General features: G+C 43.7%; 1 protein-coding gene across 1 annotated transcript in view; it reads right to left on the minus strand.

Moving 5' to 3' along the window:
• Window positions 1-1,098: 1,098 nt before the first annotated feature.
• The window catches only part of SPOCK1 (SPARC (osteonectin), cwcv and kazal like domains proteoglycan 1), a 664,044-nt gene continuing 646,255 nt past the window's right edge, over window positions 1,099-18,887 (minus strand). Inside the window, 3 exon segments of the mRNA XM_075542692.1 lie at window positions 1,099-2,258; window positions 2,721-2,858; window positions 8,891-8,953. Coding sequence (XP_075398807.1) covers window positions 2,068-2,258; window positions 2,721-2,858; window positions 8,891-8,953 — 392 coding nt within the window. The 3' untranslated portion in view covers window positions 1,099-2,067.

An 18,887-nucleotide genomic window follows, 5' to 3' on the forward strand; every position in this document is an offset into this window, starting at 1 on the left:
ACTGCCAATGAGATAGCTACATGGAATACATCCAAACTCAGTTGAATTCAACTCTGGGAGTAATCCTATTTTATCTAGCTACATGCAGGGCCGGTTGACACCAGCTGCAGGCAGATTGGTAAAGTACAAATGGTCCATTTCAGGGGGTTGGGGCCAGTCAGTTGTCCTCGTGATCATGGGCTGACCGAATATTTTGCTTTGCCTGAATTAATCTGGTCTTCTTGTGGACTGGCTACAGCTAATAGGAGCGGCAAAAAAAAACAATGTGGACCAGGGGGTCTTGCTTGGGCTACTGATTGGGGCATCCAGGTAGGTGGCAACCAGATGGGGCCAAGGCTGAAGGGCAGGTACTGAACTGAATGGGACCACTTTGAAGACTATTCTTTGGTACTTGTATCTGGGCCAGTTTGATAGGGAGAACAATCCTAAAGAATATATAGATGATGACCTACTGACCTACATATTTGGACCTATGCCCCACCCCCACCCCCCCATGGGAGTTAACTTTGGAAAAAGAAATGCAAGAGTGCAGGACTTCCTTCATTAGCATCATTGGTTCTATATCTGTATTGATTGGGTGGCAAGAGTGCGGGCTCTGAAACCCCTAACCCATGCTACCATGAAGCTCCCGCTAGGCCACGAAGCTCCCTCTAGGCCACGAAGCTCCCGCTAGGCCATGAAGCTCCCGCTAGGCCATGAAGCTCCGGGCCTCTTGCAAAACAATGATGGTGGCTAAAGAATACAAATCTGTACAACGTTGATGCCGTCGTCATGATTTGTGGATAGAAAGGGTGCAAAGCAAAACATTGGGTTAAGAATCCTACGGTGTCTTCTTCAGCGAGCACTGGGGCACTGTCTTCTCAAGAAGAAGCATTTAAGCACATCCTTCTAAAAAGCCCTTGAGTCTGTAGGGAAGAGAGGAGCCTGCAGCAGACTGGCCTGCTGCAGCCCGAGGAGGAGGACAGGGAGGAGGAGGAGAAGGAGAAGGAGAAGGAGAAGGAGAAGGAGGAGGAGGAGGAGGAGGAGGAGGAGGAGGAGGAGGAGGAGGAGGAGGAGGAGGAGGAGGAGGGCTCGGAGCAGAATCAAAAGTGATGGCTTGTGAAGCGGCCCATGTGGGAGTTGCATGGCTTCGCAAGGTAAGTGATTTAGGCAGACGGAGGTTCATCTGATCTAAGCAGCTTGCAGGACCTCTGCTGATACAGAGAGAAGCCACCTCCTCAGCCTGCAGGTCATAAGTGCAAAAAAGGACTTCAACCCCAATCGTATTCCCCGCGTGGCAATCCAGGTCTAGACAAGCTGGCAAATGGGTAATTGTTTTTCAAATCAGTTTTTAATGGATCCCTCAAGCACTTTTTTTTCTGAGAAGTATGCATTCAGGGATGTGCGTGCGTAAGACACACACACACACAGCCTCACAGGTACACACACACAATCCATTTATGGACATACGCAGAGAAGCATCTGTGATAAAGAAAATTAATTCCCCAAAGGGACTCTTGACTGAATTAAGGCTGTTGTTTCCAGGAAGCCAGGTCGCGTGATGTGAGAGCCTAAATTTTAATCATCAACACCAGGGGTGGTGGAGGGCCAGGAGGGCAAGGGACGGTTGTGGTGTGTTTTCCACGACATCTACAGGACACAAGAAAAGCACTTAGACACTGTAAGCCGGGAACCATGCTGTAACAACCACCAGTGTAGGTAACCAAGAAGGGTCTTTGACGCTTAAGAGGGCGGGGGCTCCCTGCACAGTCAGAATTCCACATAAACCACATGCTTGTTGCAAGAAATCTCACAGGAGGGAAGGAGGCACTTTTTCAGCCATGCCTTCCCCTGTCAGAAAACAAAGCAGAACAAAATAAAATAACAAAGCACAGCACCCTTCCTCCCACACAACTGAATTCCAAGTCAGACCGCTCTGGGAACATGGAGCTGTCTGCCACACCTTGGGTCGGGCCTAGAGAGCAAGAGTGGAGAAGAGACCTTGGTGCGTCAGTCTTAGACACAAATGCAGGAAGAGGGAGTGCCTTGCAATTCTGTGCACAACCTGTGTCCTTTGCCTCGTGGGGACTACCAGATGTACCCGACCTCATCCTCTTTGTCGTCGTCCTCATCCTCATCATCCTCTGTCACCGCCCTGGTGTGCACCCGCAGCTTCCCCGCTTGGTCCTTTGGCTCCAGCTCCCGCTCATCCTCCAGGTCATCCAGCAGGACCACCGAGCCACCACTGCCGAAGTCGCCCGACGTCTCCTGCTCCTCTTCTGAAACACGGCAAAAAGGGAGAAAAGACTGAGGATTGGCTTCCACCCAGTGAACCATGCGCTCTACCTGTAGGGTGAAATCGGGCCATTGGCTTTCTAAATGTAGGAGCTTATCAACTCTGCTGCTTCTAAAATAAGCCAGGTAGGGTGAGACCACATGGCAGGGACCACAAACTTTTTCTCATATGGTCCCCACTATTCTTGATTTGCCTCTGCCTTCAGAGGAAGATTTTATAATGCTAAATAGAAAGCAACAGCTCCCCGGGTGTCAAAACGCTTGTCCAAGTCAAGGTCATGTGATCTCGTGGCACCTGCAAACCTGGATCTGCATAATCTCATGTCGTTTGAGTTTGACTGTCTTCCTTACATGCCGCAGACCAGCACACTCAAGACCCACATTGGGTGAGAACCCGCAGGCAGCGTGGAGTCACTGGAGGGTAAACGTCAGAAGGCTTGACTCACCGCAGCTCACAGCGCCCTGTTTCCTAGACCCAGCCAACTCGTTGCCGTATTTATCCACACACCAGCACTGGCCCGTGCTGCCGTGGCACTGTGTGGCTTTGTAATAACCCTCTTCGTTACACCGCGGTATGAATGCTCCTGAGGGACAAAAGGGTTAACTCCAATCAGAGAAGCACCGAGAACACTTAGGGTGAATGTCTCTCTGCGCTGCCCCTCCTTCCCTATCCTCCCTCCTGCCCCCCGGAGTTTTTGTTGACTGGGAAAAATCTGGGTTTCAAGAAGAGATATCCCACGTCTCTGCACACGATTGTGGATTTGGTCATTTTTCCTTACAATTTCATTAAGTTGTGTTTAATTCTACAGCCAGGTGTACAATATCAAGTGATGACATGATATGATAAAAAAAGACCATTTCAGCAATATGGCATGTCCTTTATTTTTATAATTCAAGGTTAAGTATTTCTTTTCCCCCATTATTAATGTGGCTACTATAAGAAGGCTTTTTACCATATTTCAATTGTATTGTTCTAAGTGTAACTCACTCTTTAAAATACTAATCTATATTCTCTATCTCATCATAAGGGAGGTTGGTCCATTCATACTTATTGTGATTACTGGCAAGTTTGATCTTATCTCTGTCACAATATTTTCTGCTTTCCTATTTACCAATTTCCTCATTTCCTGATTTCTGTTGAAATCATCAAGTTTTCTTCACTTCATGTTTTTCTTGTCAAAGTTTAAAATAATACATGTCGTATTTCTTATTTCTTGTCTGGTAGTATTTACCCTTAACATTTCCATATAAAAGCATATTTTTCCTAATAAGATCTAAAATTAATTTAACTTTTTTTCATTTCTCTCTGAATAAAAGCAGAAACTCAACACATTTTGCCACCTGTTTTTCTTTCCCTGAGCAGTCTAGAATTTTAATGTTCTCTTAATATAAACATACTGTACAGGTCATATTTATTTAGATTTAGCTATATGCCTTATTTCTTCTTTTTAAAAAATTATATCTTAATAAGTCCTTATGGAGCTATTTTTCTTTTAGTCTACCTCCTTAAGTGATATGTTTGAAAGAGATCCGTGGTTGGTGACACACATAGTTTGTGCTCAATTTCTGGGCTAAAGGGCCATGGTTCGAAGCCACCCAGAGTACCACCAGAGGAAGGCCTGGGGCCCACCCAGATGAGGCCAAGAGAAGGGCACCAAGCATCAATGCCGAACCGCGAGCTGCTCGCAAGTCAGGGCTGGCCGCGTGGCCAGGAGGTTGGTTGGTACTGTTTGTTTCACTGGTGGGTAGGGCCCTGACTGAGATCGTTTTAAGATTTCTTTGCTATCACACTTGAGTAACCATTGGGATTAATTTATCATTTTAGATTGCTATTCCCCCTCAGCACTAGACAATATTCCATGAATTTCTCCTGGCTTTGGCGCTGCTGACAAGCCTGCTAAGGTTAACACTGCTAGTCCACAGGAGCTACTGCTGCGTCGCGGCCTGTCGCGGGTCTGCCTTCGCATGTGTGCGCAGTTATTTTGACTGGGTGCTCATCGCCCGTGAGAGGATTCTCCTGAATGTGACCTGGGCAGTCACTTCTTCAACAGCAGCCTCATGCACACAGAGGCTCCTTCCCTTCTCCCCATTGTGGATTTTTAGTCCTTTGTTTTAGCTATGTGCTTGCTTGTTTGCTTTCAAGCAACTATGTTCCTGTGAGCCCACAGGAACAGTCTAGCCTGTCCCACAGGGTCACGATGAGTGGGAATCAACTCGGGCAGTGTGCCATGCTCCTGTTAACTTACTTTTCCCTCCACGGCGGCAACAGTCTGCATGGAAAGACTTCTAACTTGAACCTTGATGGAACCAAGGTCCAGCTGACTAGGATTTGCTCTTAAGCACTCTGCTCACCAGGCTATTTTAAGACCCTCAGATGCTCAGAGATTAAATGAGATCCTGGTGAGGGAAATGCCTTTGGAGGCCCCTGACCACCACAGCCTGTTGATGCCGCATTAGAGGCTCAGGGGTGCCCACACTCTAGAGCACATGGCCCCTAGACTGCTGTGAGCAGTTGGATGAGAAGAGAGAGTGAGAGAGAAAGAGAGAGAGAGAGAGAGAGAGAGAGAGAGAGAGAGAGAGAGAGAGAGAGAGAGAGAGAGAGAGAGAGAGAGAATACATTTCAACAGTCCAGGAGAGAGAGATTCGTGAGCAGATCTTCCATCGAGATCTGCAAACACAGGGGGCAAGTAGAGAACTGGGGCAAGGCTGACCTTACCCCTAGACTTGTAGTTGGGAAACAAGAGCACTTGATAAACAACCACAAGAAATAAAGAGGCATATTGGACTGTTTCCCCAGCTTAATGAAGATGCAGGTGTTGCCCTAAATCTAATAGAATTAGCACATTTCCTAAGTAGGCAGTAATTATAACTGATTGTAATTTGTTGGTGTCTTTATTTTTTTTAAATCTGAATGCCCCTGCATATACATTGATTATATTAGGAGAACTCCCATTGTAAGAAAAAAAAGTCAGCAAGTAAATAAATGGCACTGGTATGAGCCGGCCAGAATAACCCTCATGCATATGTGAGCGGATGGGTTAACATGAGCTTTAAAACCAGCTGGGATTCATGGTGGGGCAAACGGAGGCACTTAATGCATGTAAACTTGGAATAAATGGAAAATGAGGTATTTTATCTCTGCCCATATGCCTTATAGATAGTTTATTAATTATTAACTGATGAGGCAGAAATAAGATACCCATATCCAATAAAAAACAAACAACAGCATTGTGCTGGTTCTATAATTCCTTGCGGACCCTGAGGACATCATTCAAACATAAGAAAACAGCATCCCGTGTTACAGAGTAAGATCAGTAAGCACAAGTCCTAGCAGCTGGAAACCTAAGCAAGAGGGGTCCAGCCAAGTAACCTGGGATCAGAAAGAGGTCGCTATGTCTGTCTACACTAGACAGGACGCTGATGTCCTCCTGCCATAAACCAAATCACCAACCTCGGGGTCATGGAGTCCATGCTGACTCACAGTCACCCCAGAGGACAGGGAGGGAATTGGCCCTGTGGGTTTCTGAGAATGTCACTCTTTAGTTTCTGAGAATGGCACTCTTTAGTTTCTGAGAATGGCACTCTTTAGGGGAGTTGAAAGCACCATCGGTTTTCCACACAGAGCAGCTGGGGTTTTGAACTTTGGGCTTTGCAGCTCACAGTCCTACACATAACCAAGGCTACACCTGAGGGTCAACAGAGAACAAAACCATGGAAACTTTGGCATGACTGGTTCTTTCTGAATTGAATGGGGGTCACCAGAAGCGCAAAGATTGGGGGAGCCCATGAAACGAGTAATGCAAAAAGCAGAAGGAAGGGCTGATGACCCAAATAACAGGAGAGGAGAAATTGCCAGAGTTCACAGACATCTACTTTGACAAGTCTGCAGGAAAACATGTCCATTTCCTACAAATAAATAGACCAACTCTGGCGACGGCAGGCTGCTTAGGGAACGCACCTGGCTGAGCATGCTTAACAAGAGTGATTTTGAGTTATTGTATTGCAGTTTTCAGCTCTCTTTATAAAAAGCAAGGAAAACAATGCAGTCCTTTCTTTTTCTTCTAAAAACAACAATTTAATAAAGGCGAGACCTACAGTACTAGCATCTCAGTGAGGGCTTGGTGCTTGAGAAAGGGGGTCAGGGGAAACGAAAGCTTAACGGGCCAGCAGTTGGCACCTTCACTTCTGCCACAATTTGCCTGGTGGGGGAAACATCCTCAACAGCCCACCTGTGTTTACCTTTCTAATGGTTGGATGAAGATGAGAGAAACGGGCACCGGCTAAACAGCTGAAGCATATTCCTCCAGGCTTTCCATGCAAACTGATAAGCATGTGGCATGGAACTCTGCTGCATTCTGACACTAGTCTAGCTCCTCCTCCTCCTCGGGTAGACAGAGGATCTTGGCAGTACAGGAGATGCTGTCATTCAGAGTGCAGCTTCCAAGAAGATCCCGACTCGTGGCAATTCCAGACACAGTACCACAAAATGCTGCCCACCATGGCTGATCACAGCGGGATCTCATGGGCTTTTAAAAGTCGATTTCTAGGCCTTTCGACCAAGACTATCTGAGTCGGGAAGCTCTGCTTGAACTCAGTGCAGGGGACAGCACCACCCAAGCCTCCAAGGTCGCAACTATAGTGGCGACTCCCGAGTCCATTCGCCAGGATCCTCTCCAGATTTATCACCTTCAAGGTGGGAAGGGTACTGGAGAGTTCTGTTTTTTTAATGAAGCAAATATTATTTTATTTATTTTAATCATTTTTGGGGGATTCATACAGCTCTCATTACAATCCATCCATCCATCCATTATGTCAAGCACATTTGTACATTTATTGCCAGCATCATTCTCAACACATTTGCTTTCTACTTGAGCCCTTGGTATCAGCTCCTCATTTTCCCCTCCCTTCCTCACCCTCCCTCCCTCCCTCCCTCCCAAATGAAACCTTGATAATTTATAAATTATTATTTTTTCATGTTTTACCCTGACCAATGTCTCCCTTCACCCACTTTTTTTTGTTTCTCCTCCAGGGAAGGGGTTATATGTAGATCATTGTGATCAGTTTCCCCTTTCTACCCCCACTTTCCCCTTCCCCTCCTGGTATCACTACTATCATTATTGGTCCTGAGGGGTTTATCTGTCCTGGATTCCCTGTATTGTGAGCTCTTATTTGTACCCGTGTACATTCTCTGGTCCAGCTGGATTTGTAAGGTAGAATTGGGGTCATGATAGGGGGAAGGAGGAAGCATGAAAGAACTAGAGGAAAGCTGTATGTTTCGTCATGACTGGCCCATCTCTTCCTTGTGACCCTTCTTATAAGGGGCTGCCTAAGTATCTACAGATGGGCTTCGGGTCACCACTCTGCACTCCTCCTTATTCACATTGATATGATTTTTTGTTCTGAGTCTTTGATGCCTGATACCTGATCCCATGGAGACCTCATGATCACACAGGCTGGCAGGCTTCTTCCATGTGCATTTTATTGTTTCTCAGCTAGATGGCTGCTTGCTTGACTTCAAGCCTTTAAAACCACAGACACCATCTCTTTTGATAGCCGGGCACCATCAGCTTTCTTCACCACATTTGCTATGCACTTATTTTGTCGTCTTCGATCATGTCGGGGAAGTGAGGTTCATGAAATGCCAGATTAATAGAACAAAGTGTTCTTGTTTTGAGGAGTACTTGACTAGATGCCCAATGTCCATCTGGTTCCTTGATACTTAACATATAAATATATGTACATAGATCTATGTCCCTATCATTATATATATTTACATATGTACCTGCCTGTATTTAGACCTGCCTCTGTTTCCTTTTACTTTCCTCTTGTCCCACTATCATGGTCAGCTTTCATTAGAGTTTCAGTAATTCCTCTCAGTTACATTTCCCTTGATCAAGCCCTACCAGGCATCCTAAATCCTCCTCGCCATTGATTTTAGACCACTTGTTGTTCCTTTGTCCCTGGGTTTGTTAGCCCCCATTTCCTTTCCCCGCCTCTCCTCTCCTATGTCCCCCTTGGGAACCATTGGTCCCATTGTTTTCTCCTCCGGGTCATTTATCCCACCTATATTAACTAGATAGACACACAGGGACAAAAATAAGCACAAAAATAAGGCAGAACAAAACAAAGTAACCAAAGAAAACCAACCAAACAAACAAGAACCACAAAACAAGGACAAAAAAAGAGAAAAACCTATGAATAGTTCAGATGTGTTTGTTGACCTTTCGGGGTGTTTTTCAGTCATGCTTTCTATTCCATGGCCTTCCTTGAAAGACAAAGCCATGACTCCTTGTAGCCCAAGGGTGGGGAATACTTAGCAATGAAGAGTGGTGCTGGATCCTAACCCTGTCGGCCTGCCCACAGTCCCGGGCTGACTGTGGGTCCTTTTCCTGATGCGGGAGCGGCCATCACTGCCCAGCCAGCTAACCAGTCTCCCGGGTCCAGTTAACTGTGGCAGAAGATCAGCTGCCTGCAAGAGCCGTGTCCGGAGCAGAGTAAGGCATTTATTTCACAACACACTGGTCCCTAATTGAATAACCATTGCTGTGTTCAACATTACAAGAGACATGGATGGTTTAATTAGTTGTTTAAATGAGTACCAAGAAATCGTACTTACCCAACAGGCTTTTCCCCTTGCTCAGCTTCTGAATCCTGTTCATTTCATTCTGGCAAGGGAGACCTAAAAAATAATTTATGAAAGTCAGTTTCCAGATGGTGCAGGATATAATCTCTAATGATTGGCTTCACTCTTGACGTGAAATGCAGACAATGACACACCTGGGAGTGGAATTACTCCATATGCTGTTACTTTGTAGCAAAACAAATTTACGCCATTAGGGTTACTAATTTATATATATATATATATATATATATATATATATATATATATATATCTTATCAAGGGATACTTCAAATGGGATTGGAGGGCTACTTACAGTATACAGTACTTTTTCTTTCTACAAACAATTTAAGCAAATAGCAAATGTAGGTGTCTGATAGGTGATTGGCTAATCAACTTCTTGCTTTATGTTAGGAGGTAAATGATCAGTTAGGATGCAAGTTGAAAACTGGGGTCAAGGTTAATTAGTGGGCTAGTATATTGGATTCACAGATGAGACCAACTAACCCAAAGACGATGGTTACTGAATCTGTCCCAGGTCTTGCTGCAGGGAGAAAAGAAATTAAAATGGCTACTTCAGAGCCCATGGCTCACTACCCCAGGAAAGTAAAATACAAGCTTCATGGGCCACATGTCTAGAAAGAGCATAGTCCTGGAGAAACAGCAAGTGTACCTGTTCAGAGTGAGACCTGAAACCTTGGCTCTGCTGGGTGCTTTGGGCACACCTCTGGAACGCGAGTCCTCGGCTGTAGAAGGGATGTTGTACGGCAGGCATGTGTGGGAACCAGCGTGAGGGGGCCACGCCTCAAAGGATGCAGAGATGCAGGGGAAAGTCACATGACTGAGCAGGGGGTGTGAAAGTAAGTGGTCCCCTATGTCCAATCCACCCATTTCCAAGCAAAAGAAATGTTATCACGAGTTGGTTTTGCAGATCTGATGGCCCGGATGGTTCTTCCACTTGCTCTCTATCCTCTAGCGAGTATGTGCTGATTCTCAGAGTTCCGAGGACCTGCTTCTCTCTACAGGCCTCACACTTGCCCATGAAACCTCTGAGCCCCTATGAGCTGCCGCTGCTCTGTGGCTATCACAGTGCCACCTGGTTTGACCGTGTGCTCCCCGAGGAGGAACTGCTTGTGATATTCATTGTATTCATTTCTGATTTGCCAGTGCTTCTTTCAGAGTAAAGGAGATAAGACACCAAAAGGGAATGACAAAGACCAGGAAAAACCAATGCCTAGCACTGAGGATGCAGCTGACATTTATTAGATTTCCTAGAAGTACCTAGCCAGCTAGCTCTATTCTGGAACTGTATGTCCTAATTCATTTGATCTTCATAACTATCATCTAAGATCGGTATCAGTAGCATCCTGATTTTTCAAATGAATATCTCACCTTTGGAACTGTGCTGAAAGCTAGACCATGAAGGCATTTAGAAGACTGTCGGCCCCTGAAGAAATGAGCAATCAAGAGCTCACGCACAAACACTCAGCAATTGGTATTATCATGAGGAGGCATGGCTGACTGCTTGCTAGTTGTTAAGTACTGACCCTCTCTTATAACTTCCCTGAAGTAATTAAAAACATTCTATTTTCTGAAAGATAAGGAAAAAATGAGTCAGACAGAAATCTACTCCACAAATGGTTGTCAGAAAAACAACAGAAAGGATAACACGTAAATCCAGATGAATAATCCACATCTGAAATTGTTTGCTGCTAAGCAGATGAAAATCATTACAAAGACTTATTTAATAAAGCCAAGAATATAATGCAAACTAGCCTCTGTAGGGATAGAGTTCAATGGAGTTCTACAGAGGCTCCAGGATAAAAATGATACAGAAAAGGGAAAGTAAGCAATAAAGACATAAAGGTTACCCCCAAAGCCAGGAAGATTGTATGAAACATGAATGTTAGTCATGCTCCTGAGAAGATATCAATCAAATGGAACAAAAAATTCTTCAAAGGCACTGTTCAATCAGGAAAAGTTCCTAATAAATGATTAAAGTTTAAAGACAGATTTTATTGTAAACACAAAAGAGTATTAATTTGCTTCTGGAAACAAGTGACAACAGACTGAACAAAATCAAATCATGTCTTGGCAAGTTAATGTCCTTTGTTTTCTAGGTGAAATGATTACATCACCAATAAAGGAAGAAAAACAAATAACATTAGAATGGATTTGCATTTTTCTCCAGCTCCGTCTAGGGCTAGGAAAATAATGTTTTAAAGAGTTATCAGATCATGAGGTGTCGATGGGACTAGGTATCATAAGTTCAAAAACAAGCAGCCAAATTGAGGGAAAGGAGAATAGGCAAAGTGGAGACCCCGTACCCACCTGCAAGATCACTGGACAGTCAGTGCCTCACAGAAGGGCCACAGGGAAGGGATGACATAGCCAGGGTGCATTACAAAACTGATAAAACTCAGAACTATCCACTAGTTCTTTAAAATGTCTTCCCTCTACTATTATAGTCTTAGCTTTACCTCATTAATCATGTTAGACCTGTGTATGTTTATTTGCTTAATTAAGATGGCTCGATGCATGAAATCCAAGGTAAACCCTACAGAAATAGTAACGGGAGGAATGATTCCCTGAGGGTACAGAACGGGGGGGGGGGATGGAATAGGGGAAACTGAGAGCAATGATGACTGTATAATACCACTTGAGGGAAATGAAAAGCAGAAGGGCCAGTAAACATTGGCTACACCTCCATGATAGGATCGCTGAAGACAAATGGGTGCATAAGCAAATGTGGTGAAGGAAGCTGACGGTGCCCAGCTATCAAAAGAGATAGCGTCTGGGGTCTTAAAGGCTTGAAGGTGAACAAGCGGCCATCTAGCTCAGAAGCAAAAAAGCCCACATGGAAGAAGCACACCGGCCAGTGTGATCCCGAGGTGCCAAAGGGACCAGGTATAAGGCATCATGCAAAAAAGAGAGATATATGTGTGTATATGTATATATGTGTGTGTATGTATATGTATATATGTGTATATATATATACCATATTGAATGAAGGGGGAAGTGCAGAGTGGAGACCCAAGGCCCAAGTGTCGGCCAATGGAGATCCCCTCTTAGAGGGGTTCAGGAGAGGAGATGGGTCAATTAGGGTGCGAGGAAGTACCGATGAAGAACACAGCTTTCCCCCAGATCCTGGATGCTTCCTCCCCCCAACTACCATGATCCGAATTCTACCTTGCAGGGCTGGATAGGGCAGAGGTTGTACAAAGGTACATATGAGGGCTGGAGGCACAGGGAATCTAGGGCGGATGATACCTTCAGGACCAAGGGTGTGAGGGGCGATGCTGGGAGAGTGGAGGGCGAGTGGGTTAGAAAGGGGGAACTGATTACAAGGACCCACATGTGACCTCCTTCCTGGGAGAGGGACGGCAGGGAAGGGGGAGAAGGGAGACTCCGGATAGGGCAAGGTATGACAAAATAACGATGTATAAATTACCAAGGGCACGTGAGGGAGGGGGTAGCGGGGAGGGAGGGGAAAAAAAAGAGGACCTGATGCAAAGGGCTTAAGTGGAGAACAAATGCTTTGAGAATGATTGGGGCAGGGAATGTATGGATGTGCTTTATACAATTGATGTATGTATATGTATGGATTGTGATAAGAGTTGTATGAGCCCCTAATAAAATGTTAAAAAAAAAAGATACAGAAAAAGATAAAAATGGGAAAACAATAATAATATTAATATAATAACAAGGGATCCTGGGAGTTAGGATGAGGGAGGGAGGGGATAAAGGTAGCTGATATCAAAGAGTGTCAGAATAAAGAAAATGTTTTGATAACAGTGGTGGCAGCAATTGTAGAATCATTCTTGATCTAACTGAACTATGGATTGTTACAATGTCTGTAAGTGCTCTCAACAGAATGCAGGGAAAAACATTAAACCCCCTAAAAAATGTTATCAAGGAAAGCCCGCACACAACACACAGCAAAAACTGCAAGTCCTGGAAGTTTACACTAAGCGTCATTGTTGTTCAGGTATAAAAGAAAAAGAAATATCATCAAACATTTATGGATGAACTCAAGAACTATAATGCCCAAGAGGATTTTTGGAAGTACTGCAAAAAGTCAAACTTAAGAGTAAAACTAAAGAAAAATCTCCAAACTCGCTGACCGATTGTCCTGCAACAAGAGCATTTTAAAAGTGCTCCCGTGAGTCATTTGGGAGTCAAAAAGGCATCCCAAGGCTTAACCATCATACCAAGGCCTGTGGCTTAGAGCTCACTAAGTGCTCTAGAGAAAATTTTAATTTAATTCACTAATAAACAGAAATTAATATGCATGACATCACATTCTTCAATTTTTTAGCTACAATAGCAATATAATGAGTTCAATAGAAGTCCCAGACCTTGTTCTGAGTTGGGGAGGGAGGTAATGGGAATCTAATAAAAAACTTCTTTTAAAGCAAAGGCACGAGCTTACCTCATTTTTTATAAATTCTTTTCACATATATGGGATAAAAGAGAGAACACGCACACACGCACGCACGCACACACACACACACACACACACACACACACACATTACTTGGTTTACTGCATTCTATGAGTCACACCAGTTGCGGTCTGGTTCCGCCAGCAGGTGCTGCAGGTGGAGCTTCTCCAGAGGCATCCACCCGGGGCTGTGCCCTGGGGACAGCATTGCTGGTGGTGCCCGACAGTGAGCTGACTCACAGCGACCCCACGTGACGGAGCAAGACTTTTCCCCACTGTTTCCTAGGCTGTAGTCCTTAGGGAAGCCGATCACTCCCTTCGCCCACCAACTTTTAGGTTGGCAGCACTTCACCATTGTGCCGCTAGGGCTCCTTAGGGGACGCACGGGCACTTAGGCTTTGCTTCAGTCCAGCGCTAAAGGAGCTCAGGCTAAGATCACAGACCTCAAGTTACACTATTTACTGATAGTGTTACGCTCCATGCAGAATTGCAACAAGCTTTCCTATTAAAATTACCAACATGGCTATTGTTTAATATTGATTTAAAGGTCCTAGCCTATGTAATTAGAAAAGAGAAAGAAATGAGGTATAAAAATGGAAAAGGATGGGGGAAAATGATCACTATTTGCAGATGGTATGAACGCATACCTGAAAACCCAAGCAAATGAACCAGAATAACTATTACAATCAAGATGAGAATTTAGTAAGGTGGCTGGGTAGGAAATTAATATTGAAACAACCACTGGTAAGGACATATCATGAGGGAAATCTATCTGCTTTACAATGGCAGCAACAATAAACACAAGGAAAGTACAGAAACTGGGAGAACAAAACTTCACAGTGTAACTGATTGATTCACTTGTTTGTTCTATTCTGGAACAAGAGTCCGTATTACACAGCTATCAATTCTCCCTGGATTAATCTGTTCTTGCACGATTCTAATGAAGTACCAATTGGATTTCTTTTTAATTGAGTAAATGGACTCTAAAGTTTCAAGGGGAAAATAAACATATAAGAATATCCAAGAAAGTTCTCTTAAAAGAAAGTATGGGAGAAGGTAGTGTTGAATAGCACTGTGATTTCAGCCATTTGGGACTGATTATGAACCATTAAAGGCACAGGACAAAGATGCTGGATTAGAGTCAGCGCATACTGGGGGTTATGTATAATAAAGAAGCATGTCTCATGGGAGATAGAAAGCCTAGTCAACCACTGACAGAGGTCAACTGGAAACCATGTGGGGACTAGAGGGAGAAACCCGCCATACACCAAAATAAAGCCCAGAGCAGCCCAAGACATAAACAAATTAAAAAATTTTAAAAACAAAATTACTGCCACCTATTCATAGCAACCCTACAGGATAGGCTAGAACTGCCCCGAGGGGTGTCTAAGACTGTCACCCTGTATGGTATCAGGAAGCCTTGTCTTTCTCCTATGGAACAACTGGTGGTTCTGAACTGATGACCTTGTTGCTAGTAGGCAAGTGTGTAACAAATATGCTACCAGATACTTTAAAAACTTAGAGAATTTTCACTTGACTAAACTTGGAGAATGTGTTTCAAAGTTTAATGCAAATTGCATGGCTCCTAAAAGTCACAAAATGAAATGTTAAGAACCAGAGCTATCTTAAACTTTAAAATTTCTCCCCAGCAAGCTTGAAAAGACAAAATTCAAGTTGATAAAGAATTACACTTATAATAAATAACGTATATCTATATTAGATATAATATATGTGAGTGTGGTGTGTACCACATATGACTGGGAAAATCCCAAGTGTTTAGTACAGAGAAAGTTCATAAAACAAACACAACAATAAAACAATCCAAGAACCTAATAGAAAGATCATATCTGTAAAAATTATTATCATTTTGTCATGTCTTACACTTTCTGACATGTCCCTTTACCCAGTTTTCTGTTGTCTGTCCCCCCAAGGAGGGGGCTATATGTAGATCCTTGTGATCATCTTCTCCTTTCTCCCCCACCTTCCCCTTATCCTCTGGCATCGCTACTCTCATTATTGGTCCTGAGGGGTTTATCTGTCCTGGATTCCCTGTGTTTCCAGTTCTTATCTGTACCAGTGTACATCCTCTGGTCTAGCCAGATTTGTAAAGTAGAATTGGGATCATAATAGTGGGGGTGAGGAAGCATTAAAGAACTAGAGGAAAGTTGTATGTTTCATCATTGCTATACCGCACCCTGACTGGCTCATCTCCCTGCAACCTTTCTGTAAGGGGATGTCCAATTGCCTACAGATGTGCTTAGGGTCTCCACTCCGCACACCCCTGATTCACAATGACATGATTTTTTGTTCTTTGATGCCTGATTCCTGATCCTATTGACACCTCCTGATCACACAGGCTGGTGTGCTTCTTCCATGTGGGCTTTGTTGCTTCTCAGCTAGATGGTCACATGTTTGCCTTCAAGCCTTTAAGACCCCTGATGCTATATCTTTTGATTGCCGGGCACCATCAGCTTTCTTCACTACATTTGCTTATGCACCCTGAGATAGTTAAGTTTATTGTGCCAACCTGGCTGATAAACATATGTAGGGTTAATTGAAGGGCAGAGAGATAAATGGCTCAGTGAGCCTCGCCTTTCTAATTATCGGGTCTCTTGCTTTCTGATGGTCAGACTAGGGTGAGGCTGCCTTAACCAGTTCCCTGCTTCAGCCGGCAAGGTTAACTTCCTGTAAGACATCATTGAGGAGAAGCCACATTGACCTACCCTGATGCAGCCTTGGGTGCTGAGGCAATGGTGTGGAGACCCCTGCCAGTGCTGAGATGCTTATACCTTCACTGATTTGGCTTTCCTCCTGAAGTCAGCATCATTGTGTGTGTTTTGTGAGATTGAGGAGGACTTTGTAGATCGGTGTCAGACATATGGGCTAATGTTGGACTTAGGGGCTTGGTCAGCACTGAGTTTGGATGCTTTCTTAATGTATACCTACCCTTTATATAAAACTCTCTATTATACATATGAGTTTCTGTGGATTTGTTTCTCTAATGTACTCAGACTAACACACACCCAATTTGTCTTCAGCGATCATGTCGGGAAGGTGAACATCATGGAATGCCAATTTAATAGAACAAAGTGTTCTTGCATGGAGGGAGTACTTGAGTAGTGGCCCCATGTCCATCTTCTACCTTAATACTAAACCTCCCCAATGCTCATATATAAATATATTTACATATGTACATGCCTGTATTTAGACCTCTATAAATGCCCTTTGCCTCCTAGTTCTTTTCTCTGTCTTCTTTTACTTTCCTCTTGTACAACTATCATGCTCAGCCTTCATTTGAGTTTCAGTAATTCCTCTTGGTTACATTGCTCTTGGTCAAGCCCTACCAGGCATCCTACACCCTCCGCGACATTGATTTTGGATCACGTGTTGTTCCCTTGGGGTGGTGGGGAGGGACGGGAAAATGATGAGCTGATACCAAGGGTTCAAGTAGAAAAAAAATGTTTTGAGAATGATGATGGCAACAACTGTACAAATGTGCTTGACACAATGGATGGATGTATGGATTGTGGTAAGAGTTGTATGAGCCCCCAGTAAAATGATTAAAAGAAGAAAAAAAAGTCATCTAATGATAATATAGTCTAATCATAATAATTATTAGAAAAATGTATGTAGTAAGACACAAAATAATAACAATTATATATAATTTATCAATGATTTATGATGGGGGAGGGAAAGGAAAAAAGAGGAGCCAATATCAAGGGCTCAAGTAGAAAGAAAATGTTGTGGAAATGTTGATGGCAACATAAGTACAAATGTGCTTAATACAATTGAATGATGGATTGTCAAAAGATTTTTAAGAGGCCCCCAGTAAAATGATTAATAATAAAAAAGAAAGAGTACATATCAAGAGCATGTATACATTTCCAGGAAAAGGAAAGACAAGAGTGTCTCAAGAAAAAAAAATAAATAAAGAAAAAAAAATCTTAACTCAAAAGAAGAAAGGAAAAATAAAGCCTATAAGGGTTCTATAATTTTTTCGTCCTATGTCCCATATAGCAATGATTGCAAAGTTTGACAATGCGGTGGAGAAATGTGGCCGCTAGAGTGTATTTCACCTTCAACTTATATAAAAGTGTAGGTGTGGCATCCAACCTGGCTATCACATCACTGCCTGATGATGCCTTCTTGGGGGTGTGGCCTTCTCATAAGGGAGAGACTGAGAAATTCCCTCTCCTCTCTGCTCTTTACCTTCTTGCTTACTCGTACTCAGTGACTACTGCTACATGGGGCTCCAATCCTGGGAGGTGATCTCCGATCAGTCTGTGTCTACCAATGTTAGAGCCATGCAACTCTGTGCCCACCAGCCGGCGACCTTCCTGCATGCTGCTTCACCTTTCTGTGCCATCGGCCTACAACTAAGTACGTCTCAGGAGGGCTGTGGCTAGAATCAGATTTGTGGACTTAAGAGTGGGACTGGACTTAGATGCCTTCTTGATAGAAGATTACTTCATGATATAAAGCTCTTTCATTTGTGTGTGTGTGTGTGTGTGTCATTGATTTTGTTTCTCTAGACAACCCAGCCTGACACAAGTAGATACTTAGATGTTTTTGGTAAAAGCATAAATTGATGATTGGTACAATGTCTGTGAAGGATAAGCTGGCAATACTGCTTAAATTTTAAATGCTCATACCACTTGGGCCAGTAATTCTGATTCTATGAATGTGCTTGTATTTTATAATTCTATAAACATGTACCCATGCACTTACGCACTTTTCACAGGATGCCCTCTTCAAATGCCTATATTGTTCTCCTGCATGCATGTTTTATGTGTGTATGTAGGCAGGCATGCTTACATACATAGAAAATTTGCATGCTTCCATGTGAATGAACTCACTGCCATCCAGTTGATTCAGATTCATATTGCTCCTGTAAGGCAGGGTAGAACTGTCCTTGTCCCTGTGGCTTTCAAAGACTGCAACTCTTTATGGGCGTCTTAAGCCTTGTCTTTCCCCGAGGAGTGACAGGTAGTTTTGAACCCCTAACCTTATGGTTAGCAGCCCAACATGTAACTAGTATGACACTATGTCCTGTTCATCTAGTGAGTGGTCCTGCCAGTCATGTTGGCACATGTCACCTTGGCTACCTGATCCAGGTTAGGCCAGGTTTTTCTGTGGAATTAGCTGTAGACTCAAGCCAGTCCCTGTTGGGTCTAAGAATTGTAGACCACCACACTTGGGCCTGTACTCAGGAAGCCGAGGTACAGGAAAATAAAGTTAGACCAGGGTGTGCCACGGACAAAGTCAGAGCAGTGGGCCCTTGACTCTGAGAGTCTTCTGGTTCCTCCTGAAACTTCCCTTGCAGCCTGCTTCTTCTGTCTGACTTTGGGTGACATCAGAAAGCTCTGTATCTTTTCCATATACTCGTATTGCCCAGATCTTGCTTTTTTATTTCTTAAGTTATCTGGTGCTTATAAGTAAATACCCCTATTTAAGACACAGAATAAATCCCCTTTCAATCACAGAGAAACTGACAAGTGCCTTTCTGTAGAGAGAAGATGGAGACTTGGTGTGATAGTGGTTGTTATGATAC

The sequence above is a fragment of the Tenrec ecaudatus genome, chromosome 2 (genome assembly GCF_050624435.1).
Source record: "Tenrec ecaudatus isolate mTenEca1 chromosome 2, mTenEca1.hap1, whole genome shotgun sequence".
Taxonomy (NCBI): domain Eukaryota; kingdom Metazoa; phylum Chordata; class Mammalia; order Afrosoricida; family Tenrecidae; genus Tenrec; species Tenrec ecaudatus.